Source organism: Neovison vison, chromosome 6, assembly GCF_020171115.1.
Source record: "Neovison vison isolate M4711 chromosome 6, ASM_NN_V1, whole genome shotgun sequence".
Lineage (NCBI taxonomy): Eukaryota > Metazoa > Chordata > Mammalia > Carnivora > Mustelidae > Neogale > Neogale vison.
The window spans coordinates 162,653,746-162,674,583 of record NC_058096.1 but is presented as its reverse complement, the minus strand read 5'-3'; the positions used below and the strand labels follow the sequence as shown (position 1 = coordinate 162,674,583).

The following is a 20,838-nucleotide window of genomic DNA, read 5'->3' as shown; positions in this document are numbered from 1 at the left end:
TAGAATATTCTTCAAGACATTTAGTGACAAAAGCAAGGGACCTGACACTAAGGGTATATACATTCAAGTTTGTTTATATTTGTATATAAAGTGTCTGGAGAGGTACAAAAGAAAATAATAGGGATCATTTTTTAGGGAGAACAGGAGCTGGTGAGGGAGGGAAGGGATACACGAGGGCAAGGACACTCTTCACTTTTTGCTTTATTTAAAGAGAAAGTAAACAAAGTCCAGAGTAGGTTTGTTGTAAAGAAAACTATGGAAAAATAGATTACACAAGGATTCCTAAAATAAAAGATGGCAGAAATTCTCTATGAAACAATATTCAGTTTGGATCCAATCATGTTTCATTTTGCTTCTTTTAAAATTTTAATTTCTGGGACACCTTGGTGGCTCATTTGGTTAAACGTTTGCCTTCAGTTCAGGTCTTGATCCCGGGCTTCTTGCTCAGTGGGGAGCTTGCTTCTCCTTCTGCCTGCTGCTCCCACTGCTTGTGCCCTCTCTTTCTCTGACGAATGAATAAAATCTTAAATTAAAAAAAAAAATTTTAGTTTCTAAAAGTAATTACATTTCTTAGAATTAGTGGGACTTTTTTTCTGATCTTTTTAAGTAACACGCAATTGACACATAGTGTTTTATTTGTTTCAGGTGTGCAACGTAGCGATTAGATAAGGCTATATGTTATGCTGTGCTCACTGCAAGTTAGCGCCCATCTGTCACCATACATTGCTACTATAGTACCATTGACTGTATTCCCTATGCTGTGCCTTTCATCCCCATGATTTTTTTTTTAAAGATTTTATTCATTTATTTGAGAGAGAGAGAAAGAGAGAGCATGAGAGGTGAGAGGTCAGCGGGAGAAGCAGACTCGCTGCCTATCAGGGAGCCCAACTTGGGACTTGATCCTGGGACTCCAGGATCATGACTTGAGCCCAAGGCATTTGCTTAACCTACTGAGCCACCCAGGTGCCCCTGCCCCCCGCCCACATGACTTCTTCATTCTGTAACTACAGGCCTATCTCCCATTCCTGGTGGTTAAGTAATGAAGTAGCAGTCACGTGTTACACATTAAAGGAAAGAAAGAGTGACCAAGCAGTGGTCACAACATTTCCACAGTACTTGTAGTGTGCTCCATGAGATTCCTCATGGGACCTTGGATCACTCTGTTAAGTAGCTGAGTGGGGGCATCTGTATTTTCCTTGAAGTCCCACAAGTAAATGCCACTAGAAAAGGATCACTGTTATGGTGCCTCAGGTATAGTTGAACCAGATGTGTGTGATGTGTCAAAGTAGGGCAGTCACAAAATAAATTCTATTTTAAATCATACCTGACTGTTTTTGAAAGTGAAACATTTTTTCTGGTGGCCCCATTTTAGGTTCCCTGTAGATATGAGTAGAGTAACTTTAACAGCGTACTCCTCTAGGATGTATTCCAAATTTTCTGGTCCCTGGCCACCTCCAGTTGGGAAGGTAGAACATACTGCTTTGGATACTCAAGCCATAAGTATCTAAAATACCTTGTAACAGTGTGGCTTTTTAAAGCTGATTTTAAAGAAAATCACAGCATTATAGAGAAAAAGCTTAAAATGTACTTGGAATATTTAGGATAAGGGAAAGGGTTTTCCTTTGATTTTAGATAATACAAAAAAAGGATGAGGAAATATGGAAGAGGTCATTGTGGTTTTTAATTTCACATTTTTTTTTTCCTTTTAGTTGGCTTTTGAAACAATGAGTGTTATATCTGTGGTGACCAACTGTGCTCTAATTGGAATGTCACCACAAGTGAACGCCCTCTTCCCGGAGTCAAAATTGGACCTCATTTTGATTGTAGTAGCAGTGGAGGTAAGTGAAAATTTAAATCTGTTTTAAATAGTCTCCACATCAGATGCCTCAGTTAAAACAGAGATGACCTAAAGCAGTGATGTCCCCAACTGTCAATGACTAGCAATTTAGTGATATCCATTTCCTGCATCAGGTAATGGAAAGCCATGAGGTTTGAGGCTGTGCGTTTCTGGTTGTTTCCCAGGTATGAGAAAGTCCCCATGGTGCAGATGGGGAAGTGACCGTTCTAGCCGTTGTACTGACCTGTCCAGTGCTGAGTAGATAAATCCTATTTGAAAAAGAATTCTGTAGATTTAATATTTTTTTAATTAATTTATTTATTTTCAGAAAAACAGTATTCATTATTTTTTCACCACACCCAGTGCGCCATGCAATCCGTGCCCTCTATAATACCCACCACCTGGTACCCCAACATCCCACCCCCCCGCCACTTCAAACCCCTCAGATTGTTTTTCAAAGTCCATAGTCTCTCATGATTCACCTCCCCTTCCAATTTACCCCAACTCCCTTCTCCTCTCTAACACCCCTTGTCCTCCATGATATTTGTTATGCTCCACAAATAAGTGAAACTATATGATAATTGACTCTCTCTGCTTGACTTATTTCACTCAGCATAATCTCTTCCAATCCCATCCATGTTGCTACAAAAGTTGGGTATTTGTCCTTTCTGATTTAATATTTTTTAAGTTTCTTCTAGGGATCTGTCATTTCCACTTTCTTAAATTGGAAATTTAAGAAATTGTAAGAAATTGGAAATTGTAAGAAATGCTTTTTGATTAACAATTTAAATCTCATTAGCAATAGGTGTGAAATTCATTATGAAACTCTAAAACACCAAAATGTAACATATAGTAAGAAGACTCATAATTTCACATACAAAGTACACGTGGTCTGTCTGGGTACTTTTTTTTTTTTTTTAATTTTATTTATTTATTTGACAGAGAGGTCACAAGTAGGCAGAGAGGCAGGCGGCAGGGCAGGGGGGGCGGGTGCGCGGTTGGGGGAAGCAGGCTCCCCGCTGAGCGGAGAGCCCAATGCAGCTCTATTCCAGGACCTTGAGGCTGTGACCCTAGTTGAAGGCAAGAGGCTTAACCCACTGAGCCACCCAGGTGCCCCTGTCTGTATACTTTTTAGGTTTTCATTTTATCATGTTTCTCAATATGGCTTTACTGTTAACATTTTGAAAATTCAGCACTGACCAATTGCAAAGGGAAGAATTTGCAGGAATTTTTTTATTGCTAGTGATTATTATTGTCTGGAATATTGTGACCTTTCATTTTTAGATATTTAAAAAATAGAACAGTTGTGGAAATTTATTAAAACAGAATTTAGCAGGATTACAGAGTGGTCTAAGGCCTTAGGCCTGAAGGCTGACTAGAAATGAAACTATGAACTTGTACATTTCCAGTAGTGGCTGAAGAAATAGATTGTGCTTTGCTGTATTTACTCTTTCTGTGTATTTAATAGGAATCTGTGTTCATGGTAGATGCTATATGCAGAGTGCATTTAGAGAATGATTTTAGAGAGCAGTAAGTAGGAGGGAAAGGGAATGGCTCTAGCAGATAAAAGTACGTATGTTTTGAATTTTGAGAGTTGAATAGGATTTTGGAGAGCTATTTGTAAGGCTGATTTCTCACCTGTGTGAGAGATCAAAACAGGTATCTTAGGGGATGGCCAGCTGCCCAGGCTCATAGCATACCTTCTTGATATGGCCCTTAACTTTGCCAGTACATCCAGAGTTAATTAGGCTTTTGGAGCTGACTTACATTTAAAACTAATGAGTCTCACAAAGGACTAACCAGAATGCCAGGCAGTTAATTTACCATAAGGTAAATTTACCATCTTTCCCAATAATTTACCACCTTTCCCAATGACTGTAACAGTTGGTATTAAAGTGAAATTGGTTTATTAGATTTCTTGGTAAAATGGGAACCAGAGCAGGAGCAGTATATGTCTTGAAAGACAAGGAAATGGAAACCCTGAAAACCATCTCTTCCCCAAACTTGAGCAGACCTCTGCCTTAAACCAGATCTGGGTGTTGCATTGCCAGCTTCTGAGCAATGCTGGATGTGTTCACTGCCCACCTCTTGATTTTGCCTTCACTTTCTCTAGATTTCTGGCCAGTCCAGTGTTGTGTATATTGCCATTGCCACTGCTTTCTTTTGTGTTTGATGATGTCTTAGCATTGGCTAGCCAGGGCCTGGCTCTTCTCACTTAATTTGGGAGACTCCCTGGCCTCTGGGGCTGTTCTTGCAGCCGGCGCTCCCCGAGGGATTTGCTGGTGTGCAGGGGATGGGGCCCTGGGATTTCTGCCGCATTAGTCTAGAGTGTCCAAAAGTTTGGTCTTGCTAGGCCTCCCCTGTGCTGGCCTTTGGCTGGAGAGCAGGCTTTTCTGGTTGATTTTTGTTTGTGTCCATTGGCATTTCTGGTTCTGCTTCCTCAGCCCTTAGTCTGACGCATACGAGGTAAAGAGGGATCCCTGGGAACTCACCACCATGTTGCTCCTTAGGGTCCTGGGGTCCCTGGTGAGTCTGTTTTCTTCTTTCTACCCTTCAGAGTTTTCTTAGGTTTTTTTTATGTATACTGTCAGTGGCTTTTAGTTGTACTTAGCAGGAGGAGTAGTGAAGAGTACTTCTATTCTACCTGCCCAGAAGTAGAAGTCCTCTCTTTTTTATTCCTTTTTTTTTCCCTCTTTGGCTTAGGACCTTTGCCCTTATGAAGTCCTTTCTTTGGGCTTAGCTAGCATACTTTTATTCCTTAGGTCTCAGCTCAGATGTCACTGGGCTCCCAGCCTTTTCTGATCTCTCCATCTCTTCTGGATCTCTTCTGTTAGTCTCTCATGAAGCCTTAATTGTCTTCCCTCATGGTGATTATCCCACTTATATGCCTGGCATTTCCTGGTAGGCGTGTTTATGTAATGTCTGTTTCTCCCTGTGCACTGTCAGCCTCAGAAGAGCAGGGATGGTGTCTACTTTTCTATCGACTAAATCAGACTACTAGCTAGAATAGTAACTAAAACATGGTAGGTAGGCATTTCTGTGTTGACATGAATGTGGAATTAATACATTAAGCTATTAGAAAGGGAAATGGGCACTTCTTTTTTTATTTAAAAAGGAAAAAATGGATATTATTCTTTTGATTAATTTATATTCAGAATTTATGACTATATTTGTGTCTAACATTTTCTTCTAAGTTCTATTTAGAGAACACAAGGTGGCAAGTGCTCATTTTTTTATTCCTTAATTAAATTATACTCAGTATATAAAACTTACATGTATATGACACTGAATCTGGTGCTAAGGAAAGACAAAACTGTCTTTCTGTGTCTGTCCTCAAGAACTCTGCTTCTTAATGTAGCTGAGAAGATGTGCACTTTTTGACCACACAGACACACACACACGTGTGCATATCTCTGTGTGCAGACTGATTAAATTCATCTACTAGAGATGCAGCTAGGAAGTATGACACATAGACATACACAGGTGTGCATATCCCCATGTACAGACTGGTTACATTCATCTACTAGAGATGCAGCTAGGAAGTATGAATGATGTGCCAAGTGAATGGTCAATGGCAACATGGAAGAGGATAATCATGGAGAGCAAGAGAAGACAGGAGACCCTTAGCTGGCTTTATCTTCTCCCTTCGATGAGGTCTGGGGCCTCCTGTCACATATTTTGGGAAGGCTTGGGTGTGAGTGAATCCTGATTTTCCAGAGAAGTTTAAAAGGCAGTTTCTTCCATGCTAGTAGAGACTTCTCACTCTGAATTCTGTAACCTACTCCTAAGTTAAGGATACCCGGCATCCAGAGGGTGGGAGATAAAAGCGCAGCCCAGGCTGAGTTAGAGTCAGTCATGACTTAGAAGAAAGATAGTTTTCAGCTTAAAATTAATCCACAGAGGCCAGAATGCCAGCAATGTTTTAGGCCATTTCATTACCAACTAGACTTAGACCTCTAGACAAGAAGTATTTCCCTGGGTTACCAAGATTAAATCCTTATAAGATAAAAGTGATCATTTTGGTATGTATTTTTTTTTAATAAGATAACTCATTAGAATGTTATCAACAATTATTAATATAGAGATCATTACTAATATTGAGATCACCCAGAGGTAAAGGTAAGGGGGGATGAAGAGGTGGTAACTAAATGTATACTACTCTTTTCATTTTTTTATTGTGATAAAGTAAACATAACATAAATTTAGCACTGTAACCTCTTTAAAATTTTTTAACTGTGATAAAAAACACATAATATGAAATTTATCCTCTTAACCAATTTTAAGTGTACAGTTAAAGGCATTGACTGAAATTCTGTATCTCTTAAACACTAACTCCCCTCCCCACCCCCATTCTACTTTTGTTTCTATGAATTTGATTACACCAGGAATCGCCTATAACGGAATCACCCCATATTTGTCCTTTTGTGTCTGGGTTATTTCCCTTGGCATAAGGTCTTTAAGGTTCATTCATATTGTAGCATATGTCAGAATTTCCTTCCTTTTTAAGAATGAGTGATATTCCAATTATGTATATACCACATTTTATTTATCCAGGCAGCAATCGATGGGCATTCATATTGCTTCTACATTTCAGCTATCATGAATAATGCCACTGTGAACATGGGTATATAAATAATCTGTTTGAGTCTCTGCTTTACTTCTTTTGAGTATATAGCCAGAAACAGAATTACTGGATATATGGTAATTCTATGTGGAATTTTTTTAAAAAATTTTTTATTTTTTATAAACATATATTTTTATCCCCAGGGGTACAGGTCTGTGAATCGCCAGGTTTACACACTTCACAGCACTCACCAAAGCACATACCCTCCCCAATGTCCATAACCCCACCCCCCTTCTCCCAACCCCCCTCCCCCCAGTAACCCACAGTTTGTTTTGTGAGATTAAGAGTCACTTATGGTTTGTCTCCCTCCCAGTCCCATCTTGTTTCATTTATTCTTCACCTACCCACTTAAGCCCCCATGTTGCATCACCACTTCCTCATATCAGGGAGATCATATGGTAGTTGTCTTTCTCTGCTTGACTTATGTCGCTAAGCATGATACGCTCTAGTTCCATCCATGTTGTCGCAAATGGCAAGATTTCGTTTCTTTTGATGGCTGCATAGTATTCCATTGTGTATATATACCACATCTTCTTGATCCATTCATCTGCTGATGGACATCTAGGTTCTTTCCATAGTTTGGCTATTGTGGACATTGCTGCTATAAACATTCGGGTGCACGTGCCCCTTTGGATCACTACGTTTGTATCTTTAGGGTAAATACCCAGTAGTGCAATTGCTGGGTCATAGGACAGTTCTATTTTCAACATTTTGAGGAACCTCCATGCTGTTTTCCAGAGTGGTTGCACCAGCTTGCATTCCCACCAACAGTGTAGGAGGGTTCCCCTTTCTCCGTATCCTCGCCAGCATCTGTCATTTCCTGACTTGTTGATTTTAGCCATTCTGACTGGTGTGAGGTGATATCTCATTGTGGTTTTGATTTGTATTTCCCTGATGCCGAGTGATGGGGAGCACTTTTTCATGTGTCTGTTGGCCATCTGGATGTCTTCTTTGCAGAAATGTCTGTTCATGCCCTCTGCCCATTTCTTGATTGGATTATTTGTTCTTTGGGTGTTGAGTTTGCTAAGTTCTTTAAAGATTTTGGACACTAGTCCTTTATCTGATATGTTGTTTGCAAATATCTTCTCCCATTCTGTCAGTTGTCTTTTGATTTTGTTAACTGTTTCCTTTGCTGTGCAAAAGCTTTTGATCTCGATGAAATCCCAATAGTTCATTTATGCCCTTGCTTCCCTTGCCTTTGGCGATGTTCCTAGGAAGATGTTGCTGTGGCTGAGGTCGAAGAGGTTGCTGCCTGCGTTCTCCTCAAGGATTTTGATGGATTCCTTTCTCACATTGAGGTCCTTCATCCATTTTGAGTCTATTTTTGTGTGTGGTGTAAGGAAATGGTCCAATTTCATTTTTCTGCATGTGGCTGTCCAATTTTCCCAACACCATTTATTGAAGAGGCTGTCTTTTTTCCATTGGACATTCTTTCCTGCTTTGTCGAAGATTAGTTGACCATAGAGTTGAGGGTCTATTTCTGGGCTCTCTATTCTGTTCCATTGATCTATGTGTCTGTTTTTGTGCCAGTACCATGCTGTCTTGATGATGACAGCTTTGTAATAGAGCTTGAAGTCCGGAATTGTGATGCCACCAACGTTGGCTTTCTTTTTCAATATCCCTTTGGCTATTCGAGGTCTTTTCTGGTTCCATATAAATTTTAGGATTATTTGTTCCATTTCTTTGAAAAAGATGGATGGTACTTTGATAGGAATTGCATTAAATGTATAGATTGCTTTAGGTAGTATAAACATTTTCACAATATTTATTCTTCCAATCCAGGAGCATGGAACATTTTTCCATTTCTTTGTATCTTCCTCAATTTCTTTCATGAGTACTTTATAGTTTTCTGAGTATAGATTCTTAGCCTCTTTGGTTAGGTTTATTCCTAGGTATCTTATGGTTTGGGGTGCAATTGTAAATGGGATTGACTCCTTAATTTCTCTTTCTTCTGTCTTGTTGTTGGTGTAGAGAAATGCAACTGATTTCTGTGCATTGACTTTATATCCTTACACTTTACTGAATTCCTATACAAGTTCTAGCAGTTTTGGAGTGGAGTCTTTTGGGTTTTCCACATATAGTATCATATCATCTGCGAAGAGTGATGATTTAACTTCTTCTTTGCCAATTTGGATTCCTTTAATTTCCTTTTGTTGTCTGATTGCTGAGGCTAGCACTTGTAGTACTATGTTGAATAGCAGTGGTGATAATGGACATCCCTGCCATGTTCCTGACCTTAGTGGAAAACCTTTCAGTTTTTCTCCATTGAGAATGATATTTGCAGTGGGTTTTTCACAGATTGCTTTGATGATATTGAGGTATGCGTCCTCTATCCCTATACTTTGAAGAGTTTTGATCAGGAAGGGATGCTGTACATTGTCAAATGCTTTTTCAGCATCTATTGAGAGTATCATATGGTTCTTGTTCTTTCTTTTATTGATGTGTTTTTATCACATTGACTGATTTGCGGATGTTGAACCAACCTTGCAACCCTGGAATAAATCCCACTTGGTCGTGGGATAATCCTTTTTTTTTTTTTTTAAGATTTTATTTATTTATCAGAGAGAGAGGGAGAGAGCGAGCACAGGCAGACAGTATGGCAGGCAGAAGCAGAGGCAGAGGGAGAAGCAGGCTCCCCGCCGAGCAAGGAGCCCGACGTGGGACTCGATCCCAGGACGCTGGGATCATGACCTGAGCCGAAGGCAGCTGCTTAACCAACTGAGCCACCCAGGCGTCCCTGAATAATCCTTTTAATGTACTGTTGATTCCTATTGGCTAGTATTTTGGTGAGAATTTTCGCATCTGTGTTCATCAAGGATATTGGTCTATAGCTCTCTTTTTTGATGGGATCCTTATCTGGTTTTGGGATCAAGGTGATGCTGGCCTCATAAAATGAGTTTGGAAGTTTTCCTTCCATTTCTATTTTATGGAACAGTTTCAGGAGAATAGGAATTAGTTCTTCTTTAAAATGTTTGGTAGAATTCCCCCGGGAAGCCATCTGGCCCTGGGCTTTTGTTTGTTTGGAGATTTTTAATGACTGTTTCAATCTCCTTACTGGTTATGGGTCTGTTCAGGCTTTCTATTTCTTCCTGGTTCAGTTGTGGTAGTTTATATGTTTCTAAGAATGCATCCATTTCTTCCAGATTGTCAAATTTGTTGGTGTAGAGTTGCTCATAGTATGTTCTTATAATAGTTTGTATTTCTTTGGTGTTAGTTGTGATCTCTCCTCTTTCATTCATGATTTTATTTATTTGGGTCCTTTCTCTTTTCTTTTTGATAAGTCTGGCCAGGGGTTTATCAACTTTATTAATTCTTTCAAAGAACCAGCTCCTAGTTTCGTTGATTTGCTCTATTGTTTTTTTGGTTTCTATTTCATTGATTTCTGTGCTGATCTTTATTTCTCTTCTCCTGCTGGGCTTAGGGTTTCTTTCTTGTTCTTTCTCCAGCTCCTTTAGGTGTAGGGTTAGGTTGTGTACCTGAGACCTTTCTTGTTTCTTGAGAAAGGCTTGTACCGCTATATATTTTCCTCTCAGGACTGCTTTTGTTGTGTCCCACAGATTTTGAACCGTTGTATTTTCATTATCATTTGTTTCCATGATTTTTTTTTCAATTCTTTAAATTCCCGGTTGACCCATTCATTTTTTAGAAGGATGCTATTTAGTCTCCATGTATTTGTGTTCTTTCCAAACTTCCTCTTGTGGTTGAGTTCTAGTTTCAGAGCATTGTGGTCTGAAAATATGCAGGGAATGATCCCAATCTTTTGATACCGGTTGAGTCCTGATTTAGGACCGAGGATGTGATCTATTCTGGAGAATGTTCCATGTGCACTAGAGAGGAATGTGTATTCTGTTGCTTTGGGATGAAATGTTCTAAATATATCTGTGATGTCCATCTGGTCTAGTGTGTCGTTTAAGGCCTTTATTTCCTTGCAGATCTTTTGCTTGGATGATCTGTCCATTTCAGTGAGGGGAGTGTTAAACTCCCCTACTATTATTGTATTATTGTTGATGTGTTTCTTTGATTTTGTTATTAATTGGTTTATATAGTTGGCTGCTCCCACGTTGGGGGCATAGATATTTAAAATTGTTAGATCTTCTTGTTGGACAGACCCTTTGAGTATGATATAGTGTCCTTCCTCATCTCTTATTATAGTCTTTGACTTAAAATCTAATTGATCTGATATAAGGATTGCCACTCCTGCTTTCTTCTGATGTCCATTAGCATGGTAAATTCTTTTCCACCCCCTCACTTTAAATCTGGAGGTGTCTTCGGACTTAAAATGAGTTTCTTGGAGGCAACATATAGATGGGTTTTGTTTTTTTATCCATTCTGATGCCCTGTGTCTTTTGATTGGGGCATTTAGCCCATTAACATTCAGGGTAACTATTGAGAGATATGAATTTAGTGCCATTGTATTGCCTGTAAGGTGACTGTTACTGTATATTGTCTCTGTTCCTTACTGATCTACCACTTGTAGGCTCTCTCTTTGCTTAGAGGAGCCCTTTCAGTATTTCCTGTAGAGCTGGTTTGGTGTTTGCAAATTCTTTCAGTTTTTGTTTGTTCTGGAAGCTTTTAATCTCTCCTTCTATTTTCAATGATAGCCTAGCTGGATATAGTATTCTTGGCTGCATGTTTTTCTCGTTTAGTGCTCTGAAAATATCATGCCAGCTCTTTCTGGCCTGCCAGGTCTCTGTGGATAAGTCAGCTGCCAATCTAATATTTTTACCATTGTATGTTACAGACTTCTTTTCCCGGGCTGCTTTCAGGATTTTCTCTTTGTCACTAAGACTTGTAAATTTTACTATTAGGTGACGTGGTATGGGCCTATTCTTATTGAATTTGAGGGGCGTTCTCTGAACCTCCTGAATTTTGATGCTCGTTCCCATTGCCATATTGGGGATTTCTCCCCAATAATTCTCTCCAGTATACCTTCTGCTCCCCTCTGTCTTTCTTCTTCTTCTGGAATCCCAATTATTCTAATTTTGTTTCGTCTTATGGTGTCACTTATCTCTCGAATTCTCCCCCCGTGGTCCAGTAGCTGTTTGTCCCTCTTTTGCTCAGCTTCTTTATTCTCTGTCATTTGGTCTTCTATATCGCTAATTCGTTCTTCTGCCTCATTTATCCTAGCAGTGAGAGACTCCATTTTTGATTGCACCTCATTAATAGCTTTTTTTATTTCAATTTGGTTAGATTTTAGTTCTTTTATTTCTCCAGAAAGGGCTTTTATATCTCCCAAGAGGGTTTCTCTTATATCTTCCATGCCTTTTTCGAGCCTGGCTAGAACCTTGAGAATTGTCATTCTGAACTCTAGATCTGACATATTACCAATGTCCGTATTGATTAGGTCCCTAGCCTTCGGTACTGCCTCTTGTTCTTTTTTTTTGTGGTGAATTTTTCCGCCTTGTCATTTTGTCCAGATAAGAGTATATGAAGGAGCAAGTAAAATACTAAAAGGGTGGCAACAACCCCAGGAAAATATGCTTTAACCAAATCAGAAGAGATCCCAAATCGTGAGGGGGGAGAAAGGGGATAAAAAGAGGTTCAAAAAGAAAGAAAGAAAAGGAAAAAAATAGAAAAGAAAAGAATTAAAAAAAGAAAACGAATAAAGAAAAATATAAAAAAGAAAAAGTATATATATTAGATAAACTACTTAAAAAACGTTAAAAAAGAAAAGGGTATAAGTTTAAAAAAAATTTAGCAGAAGAGAAAAGAAAAGGAAAAGGAAAAAAATTAAATGAACTGCAAGACTAAAAAAATCACAGGGAGAAAGCCATGAGTTCCATGCTTTGCTTTCTCCTCCTCTGGAATTCTGCTGCTCTCCTTGGTATTGAAACCGCACTCCTTGGTGGGTGAACTTGGTCTTGGCTGGATTTCTTGTTGATCTTCTGGGGGAGGGGCCTGGTGTAGTGATTCTCAAGTGTCTTTGCCCCAGGCGGGACTGCACCGCCCTTACCAGGGGTCGGGCTGAGTAATCTGCTCGGGTTTGCTTTCAGGAGCTTTTGTTCCCTGAGTGCTTTCCGTGTAGTTCAGGAGAACGGGAATACAAATGGCAGCCTCCTGGTCTCTGGCCCGGAGAAGCCGAGAGCCCGGGGACTCACTTCTCAGTGCTCCCTCAGAGAACAGCACCCAGTAACTCCCGTCCGCCTGACCTCCGGCCGCGCTCCGAGCTCACCGAGCCTGCGGCCCGTTCAAGGTAACCCCGAGCTGCAAGCTTACTGTCGGCTCTGTCTCTGTAGCCGGCTTTCCCGTTCCAATACCCGCAAGCTCTGCGACACTCAGACACCCACGATCCTTCTGTGACCCTGCGGGACCTGAGGCCACGCTGACCCCGCTTGGGCTTCGCCCCGGTTTAGCCTCTGGAGCGATGTCCCTCAGCGGAACAGACTTAAAAGTCCTGATTTTGTGCTCCGTTGCTCCGCCGCTTGCCGGGAGCAGCCCCTCCCCCAGGGTCTATCTTCCCGTCGCTTTGGATTCACTTCTCTGCCAGTCCTACCTTTCAGAAAGTGGTTGTTTTTCTGTTTCCAGAATTGCTGTTCTTCTTCTCTTCGATCTGCCGATGGATTTGCAGGTGTTTGCAATCTTTAGATAAGCTCTCTAGCTGATCTCCTGCTAGCTGAAGTAGTCTCAGCCTGCTACTTCTCCACCATCTTGACTCCTCCCCCTCTATGTGGAATTTTTTGAGGAAATTAACTGTGCCATTTTCCATAGCAGCGACACCATTTTGCATTCCCATCAGCAATGTGGGAATTGCATTCCAATTTCTCTACATCCTTGTCAACACTTGTGATTTTATGCTGCTTCTTTTTGTTGTTTTCTTTTAAGTTAATAGGTACCCTAATGTGTATAATGTAGTATCTTATTATAGTTTTGATTTCCCTGATAATCAGTGAAATTAAACATCTTTTCATGTTGGTTTTGGCCATATGTATATCCTTTTTAGGTATATGTTCAAGTTCTTTGCCTATTTTTAAATTGTGCTTTTTTTTTTAATTTATTATTATTTATTTATTTATTTATTTTTTGTGCTGTTTGTTTTTTGGTAGGAGTTCTTTATTCTGGGTATTAATCCCTTATTAGATGTGTGACTTGCAGATATTTTCTCCCATTCTGTGGATTACCTCTTTGCTCCCGTTACTACCTCTTGTTGTACAGAAGTCTAATTTTTCTACCTTTTCCTTTTTTTGCCTGTGCATTAGTATCATATCCAAGAAATCATTGCCAGATCTAATGTCATGAAGCTTTTGCCCTATGTTTTTTTCCAGGAGTTTTATAGTTTTAGGCCTTAAGTTTAGGTGTTTGATCCATTTTAAGTTGATTTTTGTATGTGCTGTACGTGTCCAAATTCATTCTTTTGCATGTGGATATTCAGTGCTTCTAGCATCATGTAGAAAAGACTCTCCATTCCCCAGTAACTGGTATTGGCACCCTTGTTGAAATCATTTGACCATATATGTTAGGTAGTTTATTTCTTGACTCTATTCAGTTTCATTGGTCTATCTATATGTCTGTCTTTTTTTTAACGACTTTATTGATGTGTGATTGACATACGAAATGCTGTACATATTTAATGTATACAACGTGATGAATTTGGTGATGAGTATATATCTATCTTTATGTCAGTTACCATACTGCTTTTCTTACTGTAGCTTTGTAGTAGGTTTTCATATCAGGAAGTGTGAGACTCCCTACTTTGTTCTTTTTCGAGGCTGTAAAAGATTGTTTCGGCTGTCGGGTATGTGTTTGTTTTAATGTGCTTGTAGTAACTGAAGCTACTTACTGATTTTTTAAAAACTATTGATTAAAAGCTGGGTTTACATTGGCACAGATTCATATTAAAATGTCTTCCCTTTCTGCCACAGTGGTATCTTTGAAGGTTTATTTGTTTTTATTTTATTGACATTCTTCCTATTGCAAGGACCCCAGCTTTGTTTTCTAAATTGAAAATTTTTTGTGTTAGAACAAAATCTAGCTCAGAGAAACTGTTAGAAGTAACCAAGAAATTAGTAAGTTAGCTAGTTTTATTTTAGTGTTGCTAAGACCTGAGCTGAATGCCATCTGGTCTTGTAATGAATCCAAAAAGTAGAAAGTTTAATATAAATTAGAAAGCATACTTTTTTGGTTTCTTACCATGCAAGTTTGTAAAATCATACTGAAATTCTAATTCAGAATGTTATAGAAGATTCCTAAAACCATCCATGGGTCAAGTTAACATGTTTCTGTATATAAGATTTTTCCTTTTGATCTGTAATCTTTGAAATCTAAGAATCTTTGAAATCTGTAATCTTTGTAATCTAAGAAATTGATCTTTCAATTTCAAATAAGGAAGTAAAATGTTAAAATTATATTTAATTACATGGGTTTTTTTTTCCCCCAGACTCAAGGTAAAGTATCAGTATTAATTGATAAAGGTTTTAGAATATAGATGAGGTTCTGTGGGGTGCATTCTGGAGCCTATGACCAAGAAAGAATTCTTGAGACATCTTTAGTGCAAAATGGTGGTTTATTAAAGCACAGGGACAGGACCCGTAGGCAGAAAGAGCTGCTGCCCCAGGAATGTGAGGGGTGGCTGATTGTATTGATTACATTATATTGGGGGAGATAAGGAAAAGGGAGGTCTCAAAGGATTTTTACATGTTAAAATAGACTCCTAGGATACCGGTGGTTATGCCATTGTTGAGTTAAGGTTTTTTTTCCCGCTGACAAGGCATTAACATGAAGACAGTTGGGAGATTCCTGGAGGAACATCACACTCTGCCTGCTTCAGGTATCTGGCAATGGGCTGCAGGTTATAAGGACATTTGATTGTATCTACAATTTCTTCTGGAAGCTAGGTTATTGAAAGAAATGCTTTGTTCTTGTAGCTCTCTAAAATATTTGTAAGCTGAGGGAGACTCCTGTCTTGCAGGATTGTGATCTCTGTAAGTTAACTATTTCTTTTTCCTTTCCTTAGCTTTAGGGCAGCCAGGAGTGCCCGAGGGATATCATGTAAATCCCATGTTGGGGGGAAGGGGGTTGTGGGGTATCAGCTTGTGCTTTGTCCTCAGCTTGCCTTCTGTCCCCTCATCCTTAATTATTAAGTTTTAAAAAACGTTTTGTCTGTAGGACATTAAATTAATAGCATGCTATACTTATGTATATTCATTCATAATCTCTAAAAGAATAGAAATTTCAATAGAATTTTTTCTATTGAAAAATTTTTCCTATTTCAATAGAATTTTGAATTACCCAAAAAAATACGCCATAAATAAAGTAAGTTCTTATGTAAATTTTTAGCATCTTGATGGAAACAGCAGTTTAAGAGATCTTATTTTAGTTATTTTCTCCAAATGAAGTAACATCTAAAACATGTTTATGTGTTTAGAATTTGTTAACAAGACAAAAGAAACTTAGAACATGTAACAATTTTATAAAGCTGGTGTTGAGAGTATTCTCACAATTTTAATTGTGGATGAAGCTTTTCTTGTTCAGACTTTTAAAGGCAAGAAACTTTAGCTTTTATTTAATTTTTGATTCTTCAGGTTAGTTTAGTTTTGTTTTTTTTTAAAGCTTCACATAGTGCAGTGTAAAATTCAGTAAAAGGCAAAAATGGTCAGAAATGTTTGCTGGTAAGCACCAGGTCATATGTCACAACTTTTGTGTAATTACTGCCATCTAGTGTTTACTTTAAAAACTAAGGACACTTGAACACTACTTTTATTGGTAAAATGTTACAAAATAATGGGCTGATCAAAAGAATAGCCTACCAATGTATGAAAATATGTGAAAATTCTATTTCTAGATTAAAAATAGCCAAATAATGGCAGTCTTATGCCCACAAGTACAGCCCACAAGATTAAGTCATCACCCAAATAATTCCTTTTAAATAATAATCATTATCCTCACTTTTGAGGCAAATTTCATTTACTTCTTGGATCAAACAAAGGATCACTACTGGTTTGTTTTTGTTTTTGTCTGTTTGTTTGTTTTGCAAAGGATCACTTCATTAAATGAGGAAATGAGGAATCGCACGAGAACTCCCAGTTCCTAAAAAATAGAAATGACCTAAATTTTCTAAATATCATATGTTGGTAATCTGCTATTTTAGTATTAAATACATTCACAGTTCTTTTTAAATTCTAAACTTGGCAAGATGAAGCAGTCATACATTCTGAATGTGGACCATTCACCTACTAAACGCTACTTTTTTCCTCAGGTGAAGGTGAATTAACTATTCACCCTAGAAGTTATACTGCATTTCTAATGCTCAGGTCCTGGTGCCTAGCAAGCTAATTTGCACCAGCCATGTTTAACTGGTAGTTTTAAACATATCGCTTAATTGCAGTTTCTTAAGAAAAAAGGGGGGGGCATGTTATGTGATTTCCACCCTCGCCAAGAGCTGCCTAGAAACAGAATTGATGCTTACCTGCTTGTAATGACCAAGGTGTCTTTTGAGAATGGACAGAGCCCTTTGAGTTCTTTTATGCCCTGACTCACAGGGTTTATTTTTCTATTATTTATTTATTACTTACTTAACTTACTTATGATCTTAACTATTTATTTATTTATTTAGAGAGAGAGGTAGAGCATGAGTTGGTGGGGGGCAGAGGGAGAGAGAAAATCTGAAGCAGGCTCCACCCTGAGTGGGGAGCCCAACGAGAGGCTTGATCTCAGGACCATGAGATCATGACATGAGCCGAAATCAAGAGTTGGGCACTTAACTGACTGATCCACCCAGGTGTCCCTATTTTTCTATTCTTTAAAAATGGTTTCAGAAAAGCTGAAACTCATAATACAGGTAATTCCTATATTAGGATTTACTCATTTCGAACCTTTTGCCGCATGAATGCTCTCTTACTCCCTCTGTTAATTCGTATTTACATCTGTGTGTATGAATACATATGGGTACTTCAGAGTGTGGAGATTCTGTCCCTCTCCTGCTCCTTAGTGCACCATGGCCCTGGGCCAGTCATCTCATCTTCTAGACCTGTTACCATTTTCTTCTTTTATAATTTTTCTTACTATGTTGTTAATTATTATGCAGTAACTCATTGGTTTTTGATGTAGTGTTGCCCGATTCATTGTTTGTGCATAACACCCCGTGCTCCATGCAATCTGTGCCCTCTTTAGTACCCATCACTGGGCTCACCCATCTCCCCGCCCAAAACCCTCAGTTTGTTTCCCAGAGGCCATAGTCTCTCATGGTTCATCTCCCACTCTGATTCCCCCTCTTCATTTTTCCCTTCCTTCTTCTAATGTCCTCCATGCTATTCCTTATGTTCCACAGTTAAGTGAAACCATATGATAATTCTTTTTCTCTGACTTATTTCACTCAGCATAAATCTCCAGTTCCATGCATGTTGACACAAATATTGGGTATTCATCCTTTCTGATGGCTGAGTAATATTCCATTATGTATATGGACCACCTCTTCTCTATCCATTCATCTGTTGAAGGGCATCTCAGCTCCTTCCATAGTTTGGTTGTTGTGGACATTGCTGCTATTAACATTGGGGTGCATGTGGGCCTTCTTTTCACTATACCTGTATCTTTGGGGTAAATACCCAGCAGTGCAATTGCTCGTATGCCTATTTCCTTGACTACAGATTGAGACCAGGGCAGCTTCTCTTCAGGGATGTACTGAGGAGTAGAAATGACACATGTGTGACCCTAATCACAAGGGTCTGGCCTTGTGCAGATTCTTGGTAAATGCAGGTTGTGTTACCACTCTTACAAGACGAGATACAGACACAATTGTGCATGTGAAATTCCACACACAGAGCTGGGCATTTGGCGGAGGCCCAGAGCTGAGAGCTGCAGTTCCAGCTGGCTTGGCAGTGGCAGAGTGAAGCTATCGTTGTCTTGATTGTCACTGTCATCATTATTTGTTAAGCAGCATAGCAACATGGAAGTAGCTTGGGGTGTCAGAGGCCAGAGGTAGCTGAATTAGCACCTCCGCCCTTCCTCTTTGTCTCTGTGCCACGGTGGCTCAGATGTAGAATGAGGGCATTGGTAAAGTATAGCGGAAGCAGCAGATGCCAGTTCTGATGCGGAGGAGGACTTGAGAAAGTGGTAACGGTGAACAGTGACACCGCTGTTAATGGGTTTGTATTTTAGCAGCTAGCTTGTATGTGTCTCTCATCTCACAGATGCCTCTCCCCGGCTTTGCTCCCCCCATGCAACAGTGAATTGGTTTTGTTTGTGCTGCAGTTTTTCGATTATATGTTAGTCTCTATCTCATGTTTCCATCCTATGACAGGACTCCCATTTTTCTCCTCTTCCCAGTCTTCCTGCTCCCACACCTCAGTCCAGCCCTCCTTCCTGCCCATCATCTCACCAAGTCTTGCTAATTCTGACTTTGAATATCTGTTGTGCCGTTCTTCCCTTTGATCACTGGTGTGGTTTGAGTTCAGGCTTTTACCATTTCCCATTTAGACTTTTTTATAAATTTTAAAAATTTTTGTTTGTTTGATCCAAAGAGAGAGAGAGAGAGAGCACAAGCAGGGGAAGTGGCAGAGGGAGAGGGAAGAAGCAGGCTCCGCTGCTGAGCAAGGAGCCTGATGCCGGGCTCCATTTCAGGATCTCCAACCTGAGCCGAAGGCTGATGTTTAACCGATTGAGCCACCAGGCCCCCCCCCATCTAGGCTTTTTAAAAAACAACTTTATAGATAAAATTTATGTATCATACAGTTCCCTTATTTAAAGTGTACCTTCCCCAGCTCTCACTTAGACTTTCAAAGCCACCAGTGTGACTAGGTCCTTACTAGCCTTCTGGCTTTTTGCTTTCTCTCATCTGTTCCATGCTTTCTACTTCTGGCCTGGTTATTCCAAAACAAAATTCTGATCATATTTCTCCTCTGCGGTGGTCCTTAACACAAATCTCTGCAGCTTACAGAAGAAATGCCTAGGTTGAATATCAGAGTCTTTACAATGTCCCTTCCCCTGCTGTCCCTTTTTTTTTTTTTTAAGATTTTGTTTATTTATTTATTTGACAGACGGAGATCATAAGCAGGTAGAGAGAGAGGAGGAAGCAGGCTCCCTGCTGAGCAGAGAGCCCCATGCGGGGCTCGATACCAGGACCCTGGGATCACGACCGGAGCCGAAGGCAGAGGCTTTAACCCACTGAGCCACCCAGGCGCCCCCTGCTGTCCCTTTTTATATTTGGACACCCACAGCCCTTCCCGCAAGTTACTGTTAGCTGTTAGCAAGTTACTGTAGGACAGCGATGCCTTTCTTCTATCAGAAGGAGCCTCCTGAAGGCATTGGCAAGGACAGGCATGCAGTAAATACTCAACAACTGAAAAGTGTCCACTGAATTGCTTTTACTGTGTTTTTAAGTGATTAAGCAATTGCTTGTGAAATGTTTTTTTTTTTTTAAGATTTTATTTATTTATTTGTCAGAGAGACATCACAAGTAGACAGAGAGGCAGGAAGAGAGAGAGGGGAAAGCAGGCTCCCTGCTGAGCATTCAGCCCGATGCAGGGCTCGATCCCAGGATCCTGAGATCATGACCTGAGCCAAAGGCAGAGGTTCAACCCACTGAGCCACCCACGCGCCCCTGTGAAATGTTTTTTAATGAATAAGTGTAGTCATGTATGGTGGTTGTTTTCCCAGTGAATATACAGTTAGTGGGAATTATTCAAGAATTAATTATAACTTTATAATTAAAGACTTGGATGTATTTTGGGGAGGTAAATCAACAAAACCCTTAGGTAGAACATTAAAATGGTTTATAAGAAAAGGTGAGCTTAACCTAGGCAATATGACACTGTGGTTTAGAACATGGCCCCTGGGGTCAAATCCTGGCTCCACCATTGATAAACTATCTGTCTTTGAAAGAGTTTAGTACCTACAATTATTATGAGGATTAAATGTATAAATACATGGCATGCTTACTACAGGGCCTGGCAAGATTAAGTATTCCATATTTGTCAGTTGTTTGTTTTAGGAAGACAATCTCTTCTCATAGAAGTCTCTTTACCTAACTGAAAGGTCTGATTAAACTCTGAGAATTTAACTAAAAGGCTTGATTGGGAAGAAAACCACAACATTATTCTTCTGGTACCGCGTGCAGAATCAGCATGTATTGGGCTCTTAGGAAGGTTTTTGACCTTTGGATTAGGGTACTTTTGAATGGAATTGTTGAACTGGGTGGGTTTTTCCCTTCTTCCTTTTGTTTCCTTTATTTCTGTGATAGTCATGGGCATTTTCTGGTCTTTCTGTATGCTGGCACCCTCTTCATTTTTTATCCAAATGAAACATTGCTTTATGTTCTTTTAAAGGTGTTGGAATAATTAAAGATAGTCAAGGCAAATTCTTTCACTGAAAATGTAGGTATTGGGTGCTTAAACTATGCCACGTATTACCAAGGTACAGCCCTGGATTTAGCAGTGTTTACAGA

At 39.5% G+C, this 20,838-nt stretch overlaps 1 protein-coding gene across 6 annotated transcripts in view; it reads left to right on the top strand.

The window, feature by feature from the left end:
• The window catches only part of ANO10 (anoctamin 10), a 247,735-nt gene that overhangs the window by 68,253 nt on the left and 158,644 nt on the right, over positions 1-20,838 (top strand). For all 6 annotated transcript variants that reach the window (XM_044252830.1, XM_044252829.1, XM_044252826.1 and 3 more), the window contains one exon: positions 1,710-1,838. In XM_044252830.1, coding sequence (XP_044108765.1) covers positions 1,710-1,838 — 129 coding nt within the window. The remainder of the gene's footprint in view (positions 1-1,709; positions 1,839-20,838) is intronic.